Source organism: Nothobranchius furzeri, chromosome 14, assembly GCF_043380555.1.
Source record: "Nothobranchius furzeri strain GRZ-AD chromosome 14, NfurGRZ-RIMD1, whole genome shotgun sequence".
Lineage (NCBI taxonomy): Eukaryota > Metazoa > Chordata > Actinopteri > Cyprinodontiformes > Nothobranchiidae > Nothobranchius > Nothobranchius furzeri.
This window is the reverse complement of record NC_091754.1, coordinates 57,283,702-57,302,689: the sequence shown is the minus strand read 5'-3', so window position 1 is coordinate 57,302,689 and position 18,988 is coordinate 57,283,702. Positions and strand designations below refer to the sequence as shown.

Genomic DNA, 18,988 nt, shown 5'->3' with positions numbered 1-18,988 from the left:
GGCAACTTCGTTGGGGTGAGCCGCCACCAGTTGGACTTGGAACTGACACACCTGGCACTGTAGTTTTGGTGTCGCTGATTTGATGAACATTCCTGTAGACACCAATGAAGGCTGAGGAGTTGTTTCAGCAGTTAGATTAGGTGTTAAAAAGACGAACGCACAGCGAGGAGATCGGTTTCATTTTCGGTTTGACCACAGACAATTAATACAAATACTAGGGTGTGCTAAAAACAAGCAAAATTACCAAATGTGCTTTTAAAAAGAAAGTTTATAGCTTGTGCTTAAATTAATCTTATTTCTGTGTGGGTGGGTGTGTCCCTTAAGTGGCCATCACAGCCAATCATCTGTCTCCTATGTCCTCTGGCCTCACACCAACTAACTTCATGCCCTCTATCACCTCTCCTTTTATTTCTTCCTCTTAGCCTCTTGCCTGGTGGCTCTAACCTCAGCATCCTTCTACCTGTAATCGTTGTCCCACATGTCAAAACCATGAGCCTGGACTCTGACTTTATAATCTGAACATCAAACATGAGCTGTCCTTCTGATGGACTCGTTCCTGATCCCAATGAGTCCCAAGGAGAACCTCCAGTTCTGCTTCTTGTCTTGTCCTCGTGGACGCTGTCTCTAAACCAGACAACATCAATGGTCGTCTACAACTTTCCTTTCGTTTTTGCTGAAACCTTTAAATCACACCTGACATTTTCTTTGCCGATTCCAATCTGCTTTGCACACTTTTTCACCTCTTCTCCTCTCCCTTGAAGGCATCTACTGAGTCTGATGACCTCAGTGTGTGTTATTATAGAGTCCAGAAGCCACAGAAGAAAAGGCTCTGTCACCTTTAGTTGTGAAGAACCACATACAGGCCTTGGTCAGAGGGCCTGAGGGACCAGAAGGAGGTGTTACGATGCAACAAGCTGATGTACTCTGGAGTTTGTCCATGTAGGGCAGAAAGGGTATGTAAGTCAGAACCAAGATTTTGAAATGCACACGATAATACAGGGTGGACCAAAACCACCATAATGCCATAACATCTCTTCTAACACACACACACATTTTCTTTTTATGATGACCTCACTTTGTCGTGTCCTGTTGTCCCTCAAATCCCCCCTTTCTCTCTTTCCCTGTTTGCCCTGTTGTCTCTTTTCTCCCTGCCTGTCCACTCTGGTGCATTCGAATGCAGTCTAACACGCCACAAACATAATAAAGGCTACCACGCAATAGGATGAAAATCCCACATCCTTATTGCTGTAGAGTAAAACTGCTCTGGCGACCATTCTGCATGGCTCAACTGCCAGGACTGGTTAAAAAAAGCATATATTCTTAAAATGCTGGCTTGAAAGCTGTGAGCAATATGAACTCCTTTGTCAAATGCTACAACTCTAAATTACGTCAGACATTTTTTAATTAGCAGAAACGTTATTTTGGCAGGAAAAGGCCATCATAAGTGATTTTCCATCGTCCAACTTTTTTCAGAATCACCTGTGGTACATTTCCACTTATGCTTGGAATTTGTGTTCCTTAACCTAACTTCTAAAAAAAACATTAGTTTGTGTTTTCGTCCACGAAGTAGGCACCCTTGTTTTCTGAATCCCCTTATTTCAAAAGAAAATCCTGCTTCTCCCTTCCCCCATCTTTTTTCAACACGACATATATTCCAATTTTACCGGAAACACTGATTTTATTTCAAAGTAAAAGAATATCGTTGCTTGTCCCAAAATATGAACGCACGTTAGTTAATTCCGGTTTGGACAAAAGTTAAATGTTCTTAATTGTTTGAAAATGTATATTAAATAATTAAATTGGATTAAAATGTGAAAAAGTCTGGTTTAAGCTTTTCCATTGTCTTACTTTGAAAGTGTTAACCGGAACTTGTGTAGTTGTTGTCCCAACTTGGTGCTCTTTTCTTCTCTGGAGCAGAGATTTAGGAATGTGGAGCCCAGCAGCTACGTCACCCACAAACCGCCTGGGGTATCGTGGATAGAAAACTTTTAAAACGACCGGACTTTTACTAATACGACTGATTTTGTAAGTTTATTTTTGTGATTTCGGGTTCGTTCTAGTCGTATTAACTACTTTTCAACGTCGTTAGTGACGTTTTTTACTGTTTGAACTGTTCTGTTTAAAGTGCCTTTTGATGTCCGTTAGCTCGGCAGACATGAAGGGATTATAAACCTGTCTTTAGGGTTGTTGTGTTTTATGGGGTGTTTTTTTGGGTTCACGCGCAGCTCTTTGAGTCACATCTGCTGCGGCTAAGACGAGTTGAAGCTTGTTTGTTATAGTTTAAATCTAAAACAGGCATAAAAACCTGAAAATACTCGTAGAAACCCCGAAATTAGCGGCTGTTAGCTACTGCGTTCGCCAAACAAGCTCACGCGCTGTTAGGTCTTTAAAGTTGTCTTTAAATTATATTTTTATCTTGATTTATGTGAGGTATTAGTAGATAAATCGGGCTGTTTTAGAGCTAATCCCTGCTCTGACGTTTGCTAGGTGTCTGCGGTGTTTTGATAACATTCGTCTCCGCTGGGACGCTGGTCTCCGTCTCCTTGGTAACCCGCTGGACGCCCTGCCTCTGAGGGGGCGGAACCGGAGCGAAGCCGGTGGAGGATGGTAAGCAGAGCGGAGCTGGATGGAGCCCGGAGCCGTAGCAGCATGGTGTCTGTAGGACAGAATGCCACTTGATGCTCTTCCTTCTGGTTTTTGTTGCAGCCGTTTCACAATGGAGCCTACTACCCCTACAGCAGCCTCACCCAGGGGACTCACTCCTCAGACGGGATCCCCTCGGTCCTGAACTCCCCGACCAGCCACGCCGCATCAGCACCAAGCATGACTCCGTCCAGCGGAGCCTCCACTTTCCTCCCTTTCAAGTTCCGGCCTCGACGGGAGAGCGTGGACTGGCGGCGCATCAACGCCGTGGACATTGAACTGGTGATGAGCCAGCTGGATGTGGACGCCCTCCAGGAGCACATCAGCACCGTGACTTTCTGTAGCTTGGATGGGGAGCGGTGCCAGCGGTGCCAGAGCCCCGTGGACCCGGCTCTAGTTAAGCTCCTGCAGCTGTCTCAGCTGATGGTGGAGTGGCTCCTGCACTGCCAGGACCTCCTCAGCTTGAACCTGCGAGCGGCAGAAGAGCGGCTGGTGGCGGCCAGCCTGGAGCGGGAACAGCTGCAGGCTCAGAGCAGGAAGCAGGAGGAGAAGATGAAGGAGCTGACGGCTGAGCTGAAGCACAGAAGGAAGGTGATCCGCACCCAGCAGTCGCTGTTCGCACCGCGGATCAGCAGCAGTCACAAGGTTCTCTTTCTTTAACATACCACCATTCCACCCTCCTCTGGGCCTCACTCCATCATTGTCTCTGAAATGTATGCATCGCTCCCAACGTCAATGAAAAGAGCTTTAATTTCTTTGTTAGAAAAGCAGCAGGTTTAGTTTCTGTCAGATGGAGAAAATCTGAAGAAGAGGACAAAAGCCTGCCCGCTCCTCCTGCGTCTGTCCCTTTAAAGACATTTAAATCTGTCCTTTTGGGTCTCACGCTCAGTTTGAACCAGGAATCTTGTGATGTTTGAGTGTGACCTGAGCATGTGGTTGCCAAGGCGACAGCTATAGTGTTTCATGACAGAGTGTGGTTGTTAGGTGTGAGACACGAGCTCAGTTAACAGCTGGTTCAATAATTGATAGGGAGACTGCGTGCTTGTTACCTTTCCTTTGTGTTGTTGTTGATCACGTTTCTACTGACCTCCAATCCTGATGTCCTCTGTATCACAGGGCCTGCTTTTAGACTGCGGCTTCCACACGGAGCAGCCAGATATCAGCAGCAGCGTTTAGATAGAAGCTGAAGGAAGTCCCAGATGCAGCGAGTGGCAGTGTTAAATGCAGCGTGTGATGTGTGTGTGTGTGTGTGGTGCTTTCTGCTGCAGGGAGAATATCAGAGTCACGTCTAAGTCTTGGTTGTGATTTTCTTCAGGAAGCAGGTTGTTTATTATCCCAGAAAAAGGATCTGTGAGAGTTTTAAACAGGAAGTTCTACCCAGGTCCACCTTGCAGCACAAGACCAGGAACAAACTGCAGGATTGTTTCCAACTTTCCTTCATTCTCACATCTCATTCAAGGGTTCTGGAACTTTATGCCACATATACCTTGTTGTGGAATAAAGGCAAGTCTAATGTGACATACAAAAAAGTGAGAGCCGTGTCCGACTTGCTTTCTTTAAAGGCCACGGAGAAACGTTTCTTTCTGAGAAATGCTGGTTTAACTCTTCATAAAGTTAAAATAAAACCTAAACGTGCATGTCCCAGCTCACCTCAGCCTCACTCCATGAACATGTTCATAGGAATGCTAACTGCAGAACAAAGCTAGCCTTAGCCACCGCTAATGCTAGCACGAGATAGTGCTATACTAACCCAAGATACTGCTAATGCTAGCATGAGATACTGCTATACTAGCTTAAGCCACTGCTAATGCTAGCATGAGCAACTGCTATACTAGCTTAAGCCACTGCTAATGCTAGCATGAGATACTGCTATACTAGCTTAAGCCACTGCTAATGCTAGCATGAGATACTGCTATACTAGCTTAAGCCACTGCTAATGCTAGCATGAGATACTGCTATACTAGCTTAAGCCACTGCTAATTCTAGCATGAGATACCGCTATACTAGCTTAAGCCACTGCTAATGCTAGCATGAGCAACTGCTATACTAGCTTAAGCCACTGCTAATGCTAGCATGAGATACTGCTATACTAGCCTATGCCACTGCTAATGCTAGCTTGAGCTACTGCTATACTAGCCCAAGATACTGCTAATGCTAGCATGAGACACTGCTATACTAGCCCAAGATACTGCTAATGCTAGCATGAGATACTACTATACTAGCCTAAGCCACTGCTAATGCTAGCATGAGATGCTGCTATACTAGCTTAAGCCACTGCTAATGCTAACATGAGCAACTGCTATACTAGCCTAAGCCACTGCTAATGCTAGCATGAGATACTGCTATACTAGCTTAAGCCACTGCTAATGCTAGCATGAGCATCTGCTATACTAGCTTAAGCCACTGCTAATGCTAGCATGAGATACTGCTAACATCCTTGTGGGATGAGAGAAAAGCAACAAAGAACACCGGAGCAGACACGTAACATTCCAGCATGCTTTACGAATATCCAGACTTTGAATGAATGCCAGATAAGGCGTCTTCCCTACTGGCCTGGCTCGGTCCGGTCTTGGTAGCGTCGGCTTATGCAACCAGGTTTGGTTCACATAGCCTTCTCAGGATTGCGGATGTTTCCGAGCACATGAGCGGGGAAAAGGACGTGGAGAAGTCTGTGGAGAAGTGTTCTCCTTAAAAGTTAATAAACAAAGTGTTGCTTTTGGAGACTCTGGTCCAAACAAAAGCCGAGCAGCTCAGCACAGAAAACTCAGATTACCCAGATGTGAACACGATTAACTTACGAAGGCTGGTCTCAGGTGCAAGAGCACCAACAGAGCCAAAGCTTGTCTATTGAGTTAATAAGCTAAACTAACATACCGACTTTCTAGCTTCAGGCACGGCCGTGGAACCATTGGGTTGACCAGCCAATCAGCACGCAGCTCATTTTAATATTCATACCCTGGCTGAGTGGGCGCGGCCAACCAGTCTTTCCATTGTTGTGTTTGGCCTTTTATCGGGGCTCCTGTGTCATTGTGAGCCCCAGTAAAGTTTCATATGAGGCTTAAGAAAAGTTTCACGGTGAAATAAAGTTCTAGAACCTTTCGGGGAGTTCAAGGAGGGATCTTTTGTGGAAAACCAAAAACTGGTCCAAGGCTGAAGATTTGTCTGGAGTTAGAGTGAACTAAACCAGGTAGATTCCTGAACAGCCTCAATGTGGAGAAATGGTGTTCACGTCCTTCAGGACTGATAGGCTAACAGCTAGTCAGGAGCAAAGTCTATTTTTGCATCTTGAAATCTTGTTTGTTTGTTTACTTTATTATGTTTTAACTGAAGAACTTCTTCTGCAGCTACAATCTCCCGATGTGGGCCGTTAGCTGTAGGCAAGGCTAACAAGCAATGGGTACCGAATTCGGTACTTTTTAAGGTAACGACTGAATTCCATAGTACCGACTGAGCACCGATTCACGTCATTTGAAACGGTGCCTCGTTTCGGTACCCGTCCTTCATAACGAGAACTTGCCTAGACAGCTGCGCATGCGCAAGAGCGTTATGTCGTCGGTCGCTGCGAGCCAGTTGTAAACAGAGCAGCATTTTAGAAAGAACGCACGCTAAAGCTTGGGTCCACTTCACTAAATGTGATGGGTAACTGGGTGATGATGAAACCAGCGACAACGATCTAAGTGAGACATCCTCATCTTAATCTGCTCCGGTAGGTAAATAAAATGTTTAAGATAATGTTAGCTTGATTTGTTAGCTTCCGTTTCGCTAATGGTGCGTTCGCTTTCTCCTCGGAACTTCGAATTTCTGACTAGAAGATCATGAACGCGCTCTAAAGTTTGGCTTCACTTTACTAAATGCGACGGGTGATTGGGTGAAGATGAAACCAGCGACAACGATTTAAGTGTGAGGCATCATCGTTTTAATCTGCTCCAGCAGCTAAATAAACTGTTTAAGATAACGTTAGCTTGATAAATTAGCTTCCATTGCCACCATTGTTATCAGCTAATGGTGCGTTCGCTTTCTCCTCTGAAATTCTAACTTCCCAGTAGGAAAAATCAAATGAAAAAAGACGGCAAAAGGAATGAAGATACACAGTAAATTTAGTTCACAGTAAAGATGTTTGCTTCAGTTTAATTATCAGCTTATAAAACTACAAGGACGATGTTAAAATACAAAGTTGTATGTTATTTATCGTGATATTTATCAAATATGGTTATATATTGAGAAAAATAAATATTTAATTATAAAAGAGAAATAAAATATTAAACACTCAAAAGTATCTAAATTGGTACCGTTAAGTACCGGTATCGATTCGTAGGTACCGGGAATCAGTACCGAATCAATTCAAATGTCAAAGGTACCCATCCCTAAGGCTAACGCTAGCTCACTTCCTGTCTGCTAAAAAAGTTTCATTTAGTATTAAACTGCTGGATCCCTATGGAGGACCTTGACCCTTTCAAAATAAAAGAGGAAACTGGATTCTAAACGATCACCTGTAGCTGACACCTGATTGTTCCGTTCTCTGTTTCAGTGTCCGCATTGTGAGAAATACTTCCTGAACAACTCCTTCCTCCAGAACCACCTGCAGCGCCGGCATCCGGACGAGTTCCAGACCCGTAGGTCCCCATAAGCTTCAATCTCAGGTCCAAACCAGAGTCACGGAGACGATCATGACCTCCGCTTGTCCTCCTCAGAGCTGCAGTCAGACGAAGAGAAGAAGTCTCAGATGGCGAGTCTGAAACAGGAGATCAGCAGCCTGAAGCAGCAGGTCGTGCAGCAGCAGCAGGATCTACAGGCCAAGATCGCTGAGGTAACGTCACCAGCTCCTGCTTTGGTGGTTGATGGTGATTCATGAGGATTGAACCTGTCGTGTGACGATAACTGAAGGAGAAGGAGCAGCAGCACCTCCACAGGGAGCTGCAGAGGGAGCTGGACCGCTTCAAGTCTGAGGAGATGGCACGCATGGACCGCATGATCGAGGACAGCAGGGACGGCATGCGCCGGGAGATCAAGTTCCTCTGCAACCAGAACTTCCAGGCTCTCAGCGTACGGATGATCGCCTTCCTCTACCTTTTTACGCTGAGGGAGTCTTAATGATGTCACACGTTGTTTTCATCCACAGGAAGTGAGTCAGCCGTCCAGGACGAAGACCCCCAGCCCTGTGAGAGAGCCAGAGAGAGACGTGGACCGGTACCAAGAGATGCATCTCCAAGCCATCCAGAAGCTGGAGCTTCAGATGAAGAAACAGGTCAGTGAGGAGAGGAGCAGCAGCTGCAAAATGTAGATGGACCTCATCTGAAAGATTCTGTTGTTTCAGGACAGAAAGTGGGAGTCCAAGCTGCAGGAAATAAAATCTGAACACGAATCTGAGAAGAACCAGGTGCACCGAATCATCCTAAACGTGTTTTACTGACATGAGTGGAGCCCTAACCTCCTCCTCCTCCTCCTCCTCCAGCTGCTGAAGGAGCTGAGCCAGGTGCAGTCGCTGGTGGAGGAGCAGCAGGAGCTGAGCAGGAAGCTGCAGGAGAAGGAGCAAACCATCCGGGCTCAGAGGGAGCAGGTGGGTCCCGTCAGAGCCGGCGCCTCATTCAGGACTTCCTGTATTTGGGATTGTGTTGACACGTCCAGGAAGCTGGGTCAGGGTCCGCCAGAAGTCCTCCAGATCCGTACAGCAGCATCACAACACTAAAGTGTCAGGCTTTGGTTTCTCTATAAACATCCCATAATAACCTTCTGGGCTCCTTTAATGCTCAGACTGGCGGCCCAGACTATTTGCTGGAGCTCATGGGGTCGGAGTGACTCCTGAACCGAGATGAAGGTCATCAGACTCGACTCACTGAACCGGTGCTCAGGGAACCAGAAACTCACAAGGCCGATTTTTCTTCTGACTCATGAACGCACCGCAGCCGAGAGCTAATTCATGCTAGCAGAGCCGATCGTCCTCGTGGAGTTTTTTTTTTTTTTGGATTTAATGAGGAGTTTAAACTAGTTGATAAAAGGGTTTCTGGTAGTTATGGCTGTTTGAGATGAACCAGAACCAGTGCAGCTGTAATCCCAGTTCACCTCCAACAGGACCGGATCTCAGTCTGACAGGAAGGAGTTTGAGATGTGACTAAACTTTAGGTCGGATTAGACTACAGGAAACTTTTAAAAGATCGTTTGAAGAGAAAAATCACTTCCTGTTTGTCTTTATTTTGATCAAAAGTAAACAAGCGTGTTTCTGTCTGACCGTTTAACCACTTCTATCTCACCTGTCATGATCAGCCTCAGTTTAGACAAATAGAGCCTATTTCCTGCAGGATTGATGAGCTAACGGCTAGTCTGAGCACCTCAGACATTAAATTGTTAAAGGGGCATTATGGAAGTTAGACAGCCAAAACATGTGTAGAAATAATAAATGTCTTCTTCATACATTCTCCTGCAATGCCCTGGTCCTGTAGAATGAGCCCTGGCATTTTTACTGTGATTGCCTGTTTTTCTGTAAAATCACAGAAAAAGAGAGATGCTCGGGTCGAGCAGGCTGCTTCATGCGCGTTCACGCTCAGGCATCGCCCGTAGCATTTGCTATCCGTAGCTTTAGCAGCAGAGAGAGAGGCAGTGCCACTTTGTCGCTGTTCCTAACGCCTAGTGACAAAGCTAGCTACATTTCTGAGGACCCTTAGCTACTTTCTGTAGAACTTTCTTCTAGATATTTCCTGCAAATTAGCAACAAAATAGCCATTTTCGCTCCGAACCGTTCTTTGGTTTGGCGTTGTTTCAGCTGTCATCAAGGATATAAATGTTACAGATACAAAAAACGTCACTGGCGCTTTAGCTCACCTAGAAAGACGTCTGACTCTCATGCAGAAGACCTGGGTTTGATTCTGATGTAAACATAGTTTATTTAGAGTTTCTTTTTTACATTAATGGTATATTTTTTTACAGTAAGACGCCCAAATGTTTATTTGAGACTCGCCGAACGGCATTGAATTCACAGATAAAAAAGATGTGGGTTCAACTTTCATTTTGGAACAATTTTTCAAGCAAGGGAAGGGAATGATCTGAGCATGCAGGAGGACTGACCCATCATAAACCTTTGTCGGCTGTGCTGAAGAGAAAGGTACAGAACCACATTATTTAATTAATTAGCTGCGTGTTCTCCTGTCCTCTGTCCTCCGGGCCACACACACACACACACACACACACACACACACACACACACACACACACACACACACACACACACGCACACACACACACACACACACACACACACACACACACACACGGGACTGTCTCAGCTGTTATTTTCGTTAAGGAGTGTGCACGTACAGCATGCGCACCTCGTGCACGAGCCTCCTATTGAAGCTGCCGTTACGCTTTTGGCCTGAGGGGGCAATCACGAGCATAAAAATTCTAAATTCCATAAAGTCCCTTTAAATTATGATGAACCAAGTTTAGCTTTTCTTTTACAAAAGTCCCGTAAAAAGACAGATGATGTTTTTTTAAAGATAAAAGTTTAAACGGTGAACTTTATTCTGACGGAGTTCTTCGATGTTCCTCCACAGATCAGAACCATCTCCTCTAATCCACCCATCAGGGTGGTGGAAGTCCCAGGTAGCACTTCCTATCCTTGACTCCGATTCCAGCGTCGTTCCTCCCCAGACTAAAGCTAAGAGTCATTTCTGTCTTTGATGTGTGTCGTTTTCCAGTTGCCGCGGAAACGGCGGCCCAGAAGCCCAAACCAAAGCGAGTGGTGCTCGGTGAGTCGATAGTAACCGTCGGTCAGGAGGGAAGACGGGCCGAGCACATGCTCGTGTTTCTGTGACGACGCATCGCCGGAGCTCTCGGCCCGTTTTATCTGACCCCTGGTAACCTTTTACCCCCCCCCCTCCCCCCTCTCCCCCCTCCTGGTGCTGTCCCCGTAGAGGAGCCAGTCTCTGCTCTTAAACTGGATCCTATTCAGGAGCTGTCGGAGGAGGAGAAAGGTAACGAGAGCGGAGCCGACGGAGCGTGCTGCTGCTGCATGAGTGCACCAGTTTGTTCTGAGCAGACGGAGATCCTGCAGCCGGGATCTGACATGAAAACCAAGATCAATCCTTTGATTCTTGATCATCCATCATCTTGTTTGTGGCCAACTAAAGATCTAGTAGATGTTCTCCTCCTCTGCCTGCGCTCCGTCTGTGTAACCTGTGGAATGGCTTATCCTAGACGCTCAGTGCATGTCTGATTGTTCAGCCGGAATTAGATTGCTTTGACTTTTCCGGTGACTGAGTGAGATTTCTTTTCCAGACTCCGGCAGCATCTCGGAGAAGAGGCCGGCTGTGATTAAATCTGAGCCCGCACCGGCGAGGAAACCAAAGCTGAGAACCGGCGCTCGGAGAAAGAGCCCCGACATCAAGGAGATCCGGCCCGCGCTGGAACTCTCTCTTACCAAGAAGCTGGAAGGTCTTGGGGTCAGGGGTGTAAGTGAGACCCTCTTAGAGACGTTTTAGTGCTACGTAAGTAGCAAGGTAGCTGACGTTTCTCCCCTGTTGCCCCAGGACCAGAGTGGCTTAAAGAACAAGGAGCTGATGTCTCTCCTGGCCGGTCTGAGCTCGACGCGAGACGCCGCCGTGAAGAAACTGCCTGATTACTGGAGCTGTCGGGAGGAGATAGCGAGCGACGCTGATCAGAGGCTCAGAGCTCGCTGGAGAGGCACCCAACCCGCTCCCGAGCCCCAGTCCAGGTCGAAACAACCTGTTCAAGGTGCTTTCTGGGACAGAGTCGTCCAAAAGCTTCTTAACTGATGAGATCGTGGTCGAGAACAGCTAGCCTGCTGGAGAGTCGTCAGAGACAACTGGACCTCTTATTCAAAACCTAAATGATGCACACTTCCCTTCTGAAGGGACGTGCTTCACAAGAACAATAAAGAATTATTGTTATATTGCATGAAGCAGGTCACAGATACACCAAGACGTTGGAGTCTTCAAACATTTAAAGGGCTTGACTGGTTTTAGCAACGGCGTGAGAACCTTTAAAGAGCAAGTCACCCCCTACCAGATCCTTACTCCACTCCCACTTCCTGTTTGAAAAATGCAACAAATGCTGTTGCCTAGCAGACCGAGAGGGTGGAGTCGCTAACAAATACACACACTCACGACATTGTGACATCATGATGTACCATCTAACATCATAGTGTACCTCTTAGCCAATAGCGACGGCAGATTTAAATTCAAATGCAGTGCAGAGTTTTTACCCGACGACGGTGCATCGCTGACAGTTTTAATCCAATTCAAAAACACTTCATTAATCCCAAAGGGAAATTGATTGCTGTAGTAGCTCAGAATAATAATAATAATCAAGTCATCAAAGAGTTATTGTATATTACAATGGCTGTTGGCAGGAAGGATCTCCAGTAGCGGTCAGTGTTGCAGCCAAACTGAAGAAGCCTCTGACTGAAGACACTCTTCCGTTGTCGGACAGTCTTGTGAAGAGAATGCTCAGGGTTGTCCATCATTTTCTTGATTCTCTGGAGAATCCTTCTTTGCATTATCTCCTCCAGCGGTTCCGAAACTGCCGAAACTCTGGCTGAGTCCTTGAAAGGGCTTGGAGTTCCTCCATCTTGTTGTCCAGTGATCTCACATTGCCCAATATGATCGATGGAAGAGACGGTTTGAACCTCCTCTTTCTCTGTCTCCGTTTTGCTCCCGCTCTGCACCCACGCTTCTTGCGTTTTAGCTCATTTGGGATTTGTGGCTTCAGTTGAGGTATTATTTCAGCCTTCCCAACGTTAATCAGCTGCTCCCGATTGTAAAACAGCTTGTTGTCATGGTTATGCATCATAACAAATGCTCAAAAAGTGAAAAAAGCTAAAAAATAGCAGTAAAAATCTTAAACATTTGAGGCAGAATATTTAAATTTGAACTAAAATGAACTAAAATGCTGGATTATTGAATACATTTGTCTGCAGCACGATCAGACACTCATTTATGTAGTTTTATCAGCAAAAAAAATGTTGATTTGGAGTGACTTGCTCTTTAAGTGAAATGTGTTTTTTTTGTCCAGTCATGCAGATCCGCCCACGATCCAGCAGCCTTCCTTCCAGATCCAGCCAGGTGGCATCATCTGGAGCCACAGCTAAGCAGCCAAAGGTCCCTCAGCCGGTTCCCAGGACCAAACCCACCGTCCAGCCCAAGACATCAACGCCCAAGAATAAGACTGCCGTCAGGATCGTCTCAAGCAGGTATGGGAACGTAATGGTTGGTCCAAAATCAGGTCCTTCTAAAAGTAAATATCCACAAAGAATCATGTAGAAGTGGAATAACCATCTGGTTCCTGAAAAACTCCTTTTATATGAAAAGGTTAGAAAATCAACAGGTTAAAGGTCTGAACGTTTCTTCTCCAGGACCCCTCCGTTCAGTTCAGATGAGGAATCTGAAGAAGAGACCGACTCGGAGGAGGAGCCTCCTCAAAAGAGCAAGTTGCCGGCGTCCAGATTATTTCAGGCCACGCCAGTCCAGATTACAGCAAGTAAAACCGGTCCAGTCCAGTCCAAGAGCGCTGCAGCCTTCCAGTCCTCCTCCAAACAATCAGCGGGAGCTGCAATCCAGACAGCCGTCACAAAGATGGAGAGCGAGGAAGAGGACGATGACTGGTCAGACGTCAGCGAGCTGCAGGAGATCGACCCAAAACAGATGCAGGGTTTCAAAGACCTGAACGGAAATATGAACAAAAAAAGATCTGATAAAGGTTAGTAACCCGAAGACACGAGGGCCATCCTTTCCATGGGCTCACCACTTGTGGGAGGGGCCAAAGGGGTCAGATGCAACGTGACCTTGGCCGTCTGATCAGCTGGCTCTCGGTTCAGATAACGGTACCTGTCTGGTGGGATGGGAGCCTGAGCTGGTGTGTGAGGTTGGGACGTTCTGTGAATGTTACTAGAGTGTAGCTCACCTTGTAAGATGTCTGACTCCCATATGGAAGACCTGGGTTTGATTCTGGATGTGAACATAGTTCATTTAGAGTTTCTTTTTTACATTAATGTTGTATTTTTTTACAGTAAGATGCCCAAATTTTTATTTGAGACTCGCCGAACGGCATTGAATTCACAGATAAAAAAGATGTGGGTTCAACTTTCATTTTGGAACAATTTTTCAAGCAAGGGAAGGGAATGATCTGAGCATGCAGGAGGACTGACCCATCATAAACCTTTGTCGGCTGTGCTGAAGAGAAAGCTACAGAACCACATTTAATTAATTAGCTGTGTGTTCTCCTGTCCTCCGGGCCACACACACACACACACACACACACACACACACACACGGGACTGTCTCAGCTGTTATTTTCATTAAGGAGTGTGCACGTACAGCATGTGCGCCTCGTGCACGAGCCTCCTATTGAAGCTGCCGTTACGCTTTTGGCCTGAGGGGGCAATCGCGAGCATAAAAAGTCAAAAGTCCGTAAAGTCCCTTTAAAAACTTTAGTTTTGGCATCGTTTTATCTAAATACATTAGAGACTAATGTTTAGGTAGTATTTTTATAGTTTTTCCGCTGACTGCTTGAATTTTGCTGTTGGTTTAAAAAACAGGAATGTGACTCGAAATTATAAATTTTTTAAAGATTTTTTTTTTTTCAAATAAATTCATTATTTCATTTATCTGCTCATAAACCATCATTTTGTAAGGAAGCTAATGGAAACGAAACTTGTTAATTGTACGTATTCATTAAATCACCTCGGTATTCATGTGCACCTTCCCACAACAGCTCATGCAAATCTCGGCTGGTATGCTCTTTTCAGCACAACACCTGTTAAATTCAACAGCCACCACAGTTCATCATGGACGATCCATGATGAGCACAGAAGTCCAATAACAAAGCACCGCTCAGGTTCAGGTCACGGGGGTCGTTCACCCCAACCACACCCCTCCAGGTCTCACTGTCATTGCCCATACGCAAGGTCTCCCATCAGAACGAGGGAGTTCCCAGATGGAGCGCTCTCCAGCACCCACTCCTTGGGCTCCAAACAGGAAGGGGGGTAGTCGCACAGACAACAGTCGGGACCCGTCCTCCCACACGCAGGTGGAGGGAGGCTACGCTCTTCTTCACCGGGTTAAACCCCAACAAACAGCCAACAAGTATGCCCACCCCGGATCGGCGCCTCTCAGTGGGAGCAGTTTCAGAGCGGTGGAGAGTCCAACGCCTCTCAAGGAAACTGGTTCTAGAGCCAGAGCCATGCATTGAGGTGACACTCTATGTATTTTCTTTAAGGCACTCGAGGAGTACAGACGCTTCCCTCTTTCGCTCCCTTATCTTTTTTTCCCAAGGCTCTTTGTCCTGTCTGCCCACAGAGCGCTTCTCTGCATTTCTTCTGAAAAACCCTATTTTTACTAACCATGGATTTGATAAAATGGTCATTCAATGCGATCGATAAGATTTTTTCAACAATGAGAACGGAGCAGGGGGCTCCCACATGTCCACAGGGGACACACCCGGTGGGATATATTTTGGATTCCTGGAAGAAGTGGAAGATCATGTGCCTCTCCCAGCTGTCCATTGAGGATATCGAAGACGTGTGGATATTTGGTCTGATGATCACTGGATTTCTCCTGATTGGAGTGGGAGGATATCTGGTTTTCTGGAAATTTGGGAAGACGGGAGCGATTGGAGGGCGACCCGTACCCACGGAAAGCACCGTCTGAGTAGAGACTTCTCAGACTGGGACGTTACTCGAGGTGAATCGTAAGCTGGACAATGTTCTAGCTGCGATACCGGTATTAGTGCGCAAAATGGATGTCATCTCAGAGAGTCACCGGACGGTATGGACAGGTTTAAAAACCCAAAATTGGCTTCACTGAAGGACTGGAAATGATCAGCTTAAAGACTGAAGGCAGAGAGGAAAATTATCTCAGCCTGACCCAAACAAATTCTTATCTGAATCTGATGCCCTGGTAGCCTTGAGCTGCAAGCAACTAAAACCCCCACGAAGTAATGCAGACAGATGCTGTGAACCCCCCCCCCCCCCCCCCCCCCCCCCCCACACACACACACACACCTTCAGCCTGGCGAGGTCATCAACCTGCAGGAGTCAATGTGCTCTTCGCTTCTCCCAAGATCTCCCTCCCACCTGTGACTGTACAGTAGATGAGCGCCGTAGATGGCTGCTCTCGCTGGGGGGAACGGGATTCCTCCCCCCCCCCCTGTTTTTTTTGCAGAGCAAAGCTACCCTCTTGGTGGGAGGGTAACTCTGAAGTGCCTTTTTTTCCCTCCACCTGAACCAATCCTCATGTTACCCTCTTATCTCTATTAAGGTAGCGCGACTCGGGTTGCGAATGACCACAGTCACCAATTCTTGTCACGTGTCTTGCCCATGTATGTCTGATCTCTGAATTGTGTGTAATGAAACTCTTAATTTCCCTCTGGGATTAATAAAGTATTGACTGATTGATGTAACTGGAACCTCTCAACCACACACCAACTCAGGCTCCTCCCCCACCATAGAGGTGGCATTACACGTACCGAGAGCTAGCTTCTGTAGCCGAGGATCAGACCGCCACGGTTCCCACCTTCGGCCACCATCACACAATGCGCCCTACCCCTTTGGCCCCTCCCACGAGTCTTGAGACCATAGGAAGGGGGACCTATGTTTCCTCTTCTGGCTGTGTGTGACCAAGCTCCATGGCTACTGGGCACTCGTCAACATGCTGCACCTCCAGAGGGGAGCCCTGGTGACCCGCATCTGGGCTGGGGAACACGGTTTCTATCGAAATTGTTCATCATAAAGGGCCTTTAAAAATGTATAGATGATACTGTTTTTGTGATCATTTGGAGCCTAAACTGAAATTAGCCCTACTTCCTTTCTGTATCTAATCTGATATCTGTCAGTAGATTGACATCATGCCTCTTAGAGCCAGTTCTCCATGTATTATTGTTCATTTTTCTCTACAATTTCATCCCGTAGGTTAAGTCTGGCTCATACTTGAGAGATTTAGCTAAACCGATGTATTATCCCTTCTGGGGAGTCTCAGCTTATTGGTAGTCGGGCTTTAACTGATGAGGTCAAATCTCACTTAAAATAAGAAAAGTTCAGAAACGGCCCAACATCAAATCCCAAACCGGTTCTAAGTCTGACACAAACCCAGAGCACACCTCGCATGCTAATGTGACTTGTTCGTTTTCATGTCTTTTAGTTCAAATCAGTGACTTGGCTCGAAAAATGGAGCAGCAGTTTGCGGAGAGAGCGGTGAAGAAGCCAGCAGGGGGCGTTAGCGTCCTGCCTGGGAGGAGGGATGAGGTTCAGGAGCTACTGGTGAGAAGACTGGGTCTCTAACTGGGTTTAATGGTTCAGACTTGATAGACTCAACAGTTTCACTAAAAAATGTAATTGTGAACTTTCTGGCAAACATTGCGATATCAATTTGATTCACCTTTTTTTAAGTAAAACAGTTAATAAAAGTGATCCTGAGTCAGTCAGGAGAGTGAAATCACAGCTTCCATCAGGAAAGGATGAATCTTTCAGTCCAACGTGTTGTTAACAGATTACAGATGTGGAGGACAGACAGGAAGTGACTAAACCAACTCTCCGTGGTTCTGGACCCTTGAGGAAGAGCCTGGACTCACCTAGCACCAGCGTGTGGGGAACCTCCACAGGAAAGGGACCCAGCTCAGGTAAGAAGCACTTCCTGTCTCACACAGCTACACCCTTAGAACAAACCTAAACTAGGTGTGTTTCCTGCAGGTGTGACCGAAGCTGGAACAGGAAGCACCCTGAAGAGCAGCCTTTGTTCCCTCAGTGACATCAGCGACTCAGAGTACTAACGCAATAACACACCTGATGTGATGATGTAGCACAAACACAGAGACCTCAGCTTCTAACTCCTGAACCAGACCAGCGATACACCCCACAGGGTCCAGAGCCGCACCTGTCTCTATCAACGTCACACTTTGTTGTCAGCTTTATTTTTTGCCTTGTGCCAACTCTTTGCTTGTCATAGATTCAGTGTTTCATGTGCATTGTTCTGTTATTAGGGATCTCTGTTTTTCTACTTGTGTCAAATTTTGTACATTTTTATTGCTTCAACTCAAAGAAAATATTTATTCAAGCAATAAAAAAGATCTTTGTTGAATTTTGATTTCAGGGTTCTGACTTATTTTTGTAGATAAAATCAGGGCATTATTATGATATAGTAATATTACATGAGTGGTTATTTTGGTCTTGATCATGCCGACAATAATATCGTTTATCGTCAATGATTTGTTGGACAATATATCGTCCAAAAATATTTGTTATCGTTTCAGGCCTAGTAAAATGTTTTAATCAGGAGAGGGAGAATGTTTAAGTGGTTAGCAGCAGTTTGCTAGCTGATGGCCCCCTCCATGAAGCCACCACAGCTCAGCAGAACACCACTGCAGCTTCTTCTGGGGAGAAAAACTTAGTTAACAGCTAATGATGCAATTAGAGAGTAGTGGTAGAAGGTAGTAGAGCGTGGAAAGTCAGTGTGTCCTCCAGCCATCTAAGCCTATAGCAGCATAATGACAGAGATAACTCTGGATAACCTAGCCTTTTTAGATGGAGGCATGTTGGAGGCAGGGCAAGGGAGCCGTCTTTACCGACTGTACTCTCCACCTCCCTCTACTCCCCCACTTGTCCAGATCTAGGCTAACATCAGATTTTAACCATAGGCCCTATCAAATGAAAATGTTTTAAGCCTGGTCTTAAAAGTAGACAAAGTGACTGCCTCACGGACTAAAGCTGGGAGCTGGTTCCACAGGAGAGGAGCCTGATAACTAAAAGATCTGCCTCCCATCCTAATTTTAGATATTCTGGGAACCACCAGTAGACCTGCAGTCTGAGAGCGAAGTGCTCGGTTAGGAACGTATGGAACAATCAGGTCACTGATGTATGATGGAGCTTGATTATTAAGAGCTTTGTATGTGAGAAGAAGGATCTTAAAATCTATTCTGAATTTAACAGGTAGCCAATGTAGGGAAGCTACGACAGGAGAGAAATCAATTTCCCTCTGGGATTAATAAAGTATTTTTGAATTGAATTGAATATGATCTCTCTTTTCAGTTCTCATCAGAACTCTAGCTGCAGCATTTTGGACAAGCTGAAGACTTTTAACTACATTCTGTGGACTTCCTGAGAGTAATGATTTACAGTAATCCAGTCTTGATGTAATAAATGCATGAACTAGTTTTTCAGCATCACTCCTGGAAAGGATGCTTCTAATCTTAGCAATATTCCGGAGGTGAAAGAAGGAAATCCTAAAAACCTGTTTAACGTGGGATTTGAATGACAGCTAGCACTAGCCGCTGCCTGTGAGAGGGTGTGTGTGTGTGCAAACACACAAGTGTGAGAGAGAGAGTGTTCTTGTACTTACTACACACG

At 46.0% G+C, this 18,988-nt stretch overlaps 1 protein-coding gene across 2 annotated transcripts; it reads left to right on the top strand.

Moving 5' to 3' along the window:
- The first annotated feature begins 1,624 nt into the window (after nt 1-1,624).
- Nucleotides 1,625-17,729, top strand: dzip1 (DAZ interacting zinc finger protein 1). Of its 2 annotated transcripts, XM_015952431.3 has the most exons (19): nt 1,625-2,025; nt 2,488-2,607; nt 2,707-3,288; nt 7,172-7,256; nt 7,335-7,450; nt 7,528-7,686; nt 7,763-7,888; nt 7,958-8,020; nt 8,096-8,200; nt 10,188-10,236; nt 10,332-10,382; nt 10,548-10,607; nt 10,912-11,084; nt 11,163-11,367; nt 12,667-12,844; nt 13,007-13,350; nt 16,788-16,906; nt 17,136-17,265; nt 17,336-17,729. In XM_015952431.3, the coding sequence occupies exons 2-19, from the start codon at nt 2,605-2,607 to the stop codon at nt 17,413-17,415; spliced, it is 2,628 nt and encodes an 875-aa protein (XP_015807917.3). In that variant the 5' UTR covers nt 1,625-2,025; nt 2,488-2,604; the 3' UTR covers nt 17,416-17,729. The 2 variants fall into 2 exon arrangements, with proteins under 2 accessions (XP_015807917.3, XP_015807919.3); XM_015952433.3 differs by lacking the exon at nt 10,548-10,607.
- The last annotated feature ends 1,259 nt before the right edge of the window (nt 17,730-18,988 follow it).

Excerpts from the sequence above, each read along its gene's own strand:
- dzip1 (XM_015952431.3), top strand. Across the intron at positions 3,289-7,171 it reads GGATCAGCAGCAGTCACAAG|TGTCCGCATTGTGAGAAATA; the intron begins GTTCTCTTTCTT and ends TCTCTGTTTCAG. Across the intron at positions 11,368-12,666 it reads GTCGAAACAACCTGTTCAAG|TCATGCAGATCCGCCCACGA; the intron begins GTGCTTTCTGGG and ends TTTTTTGTCCAG.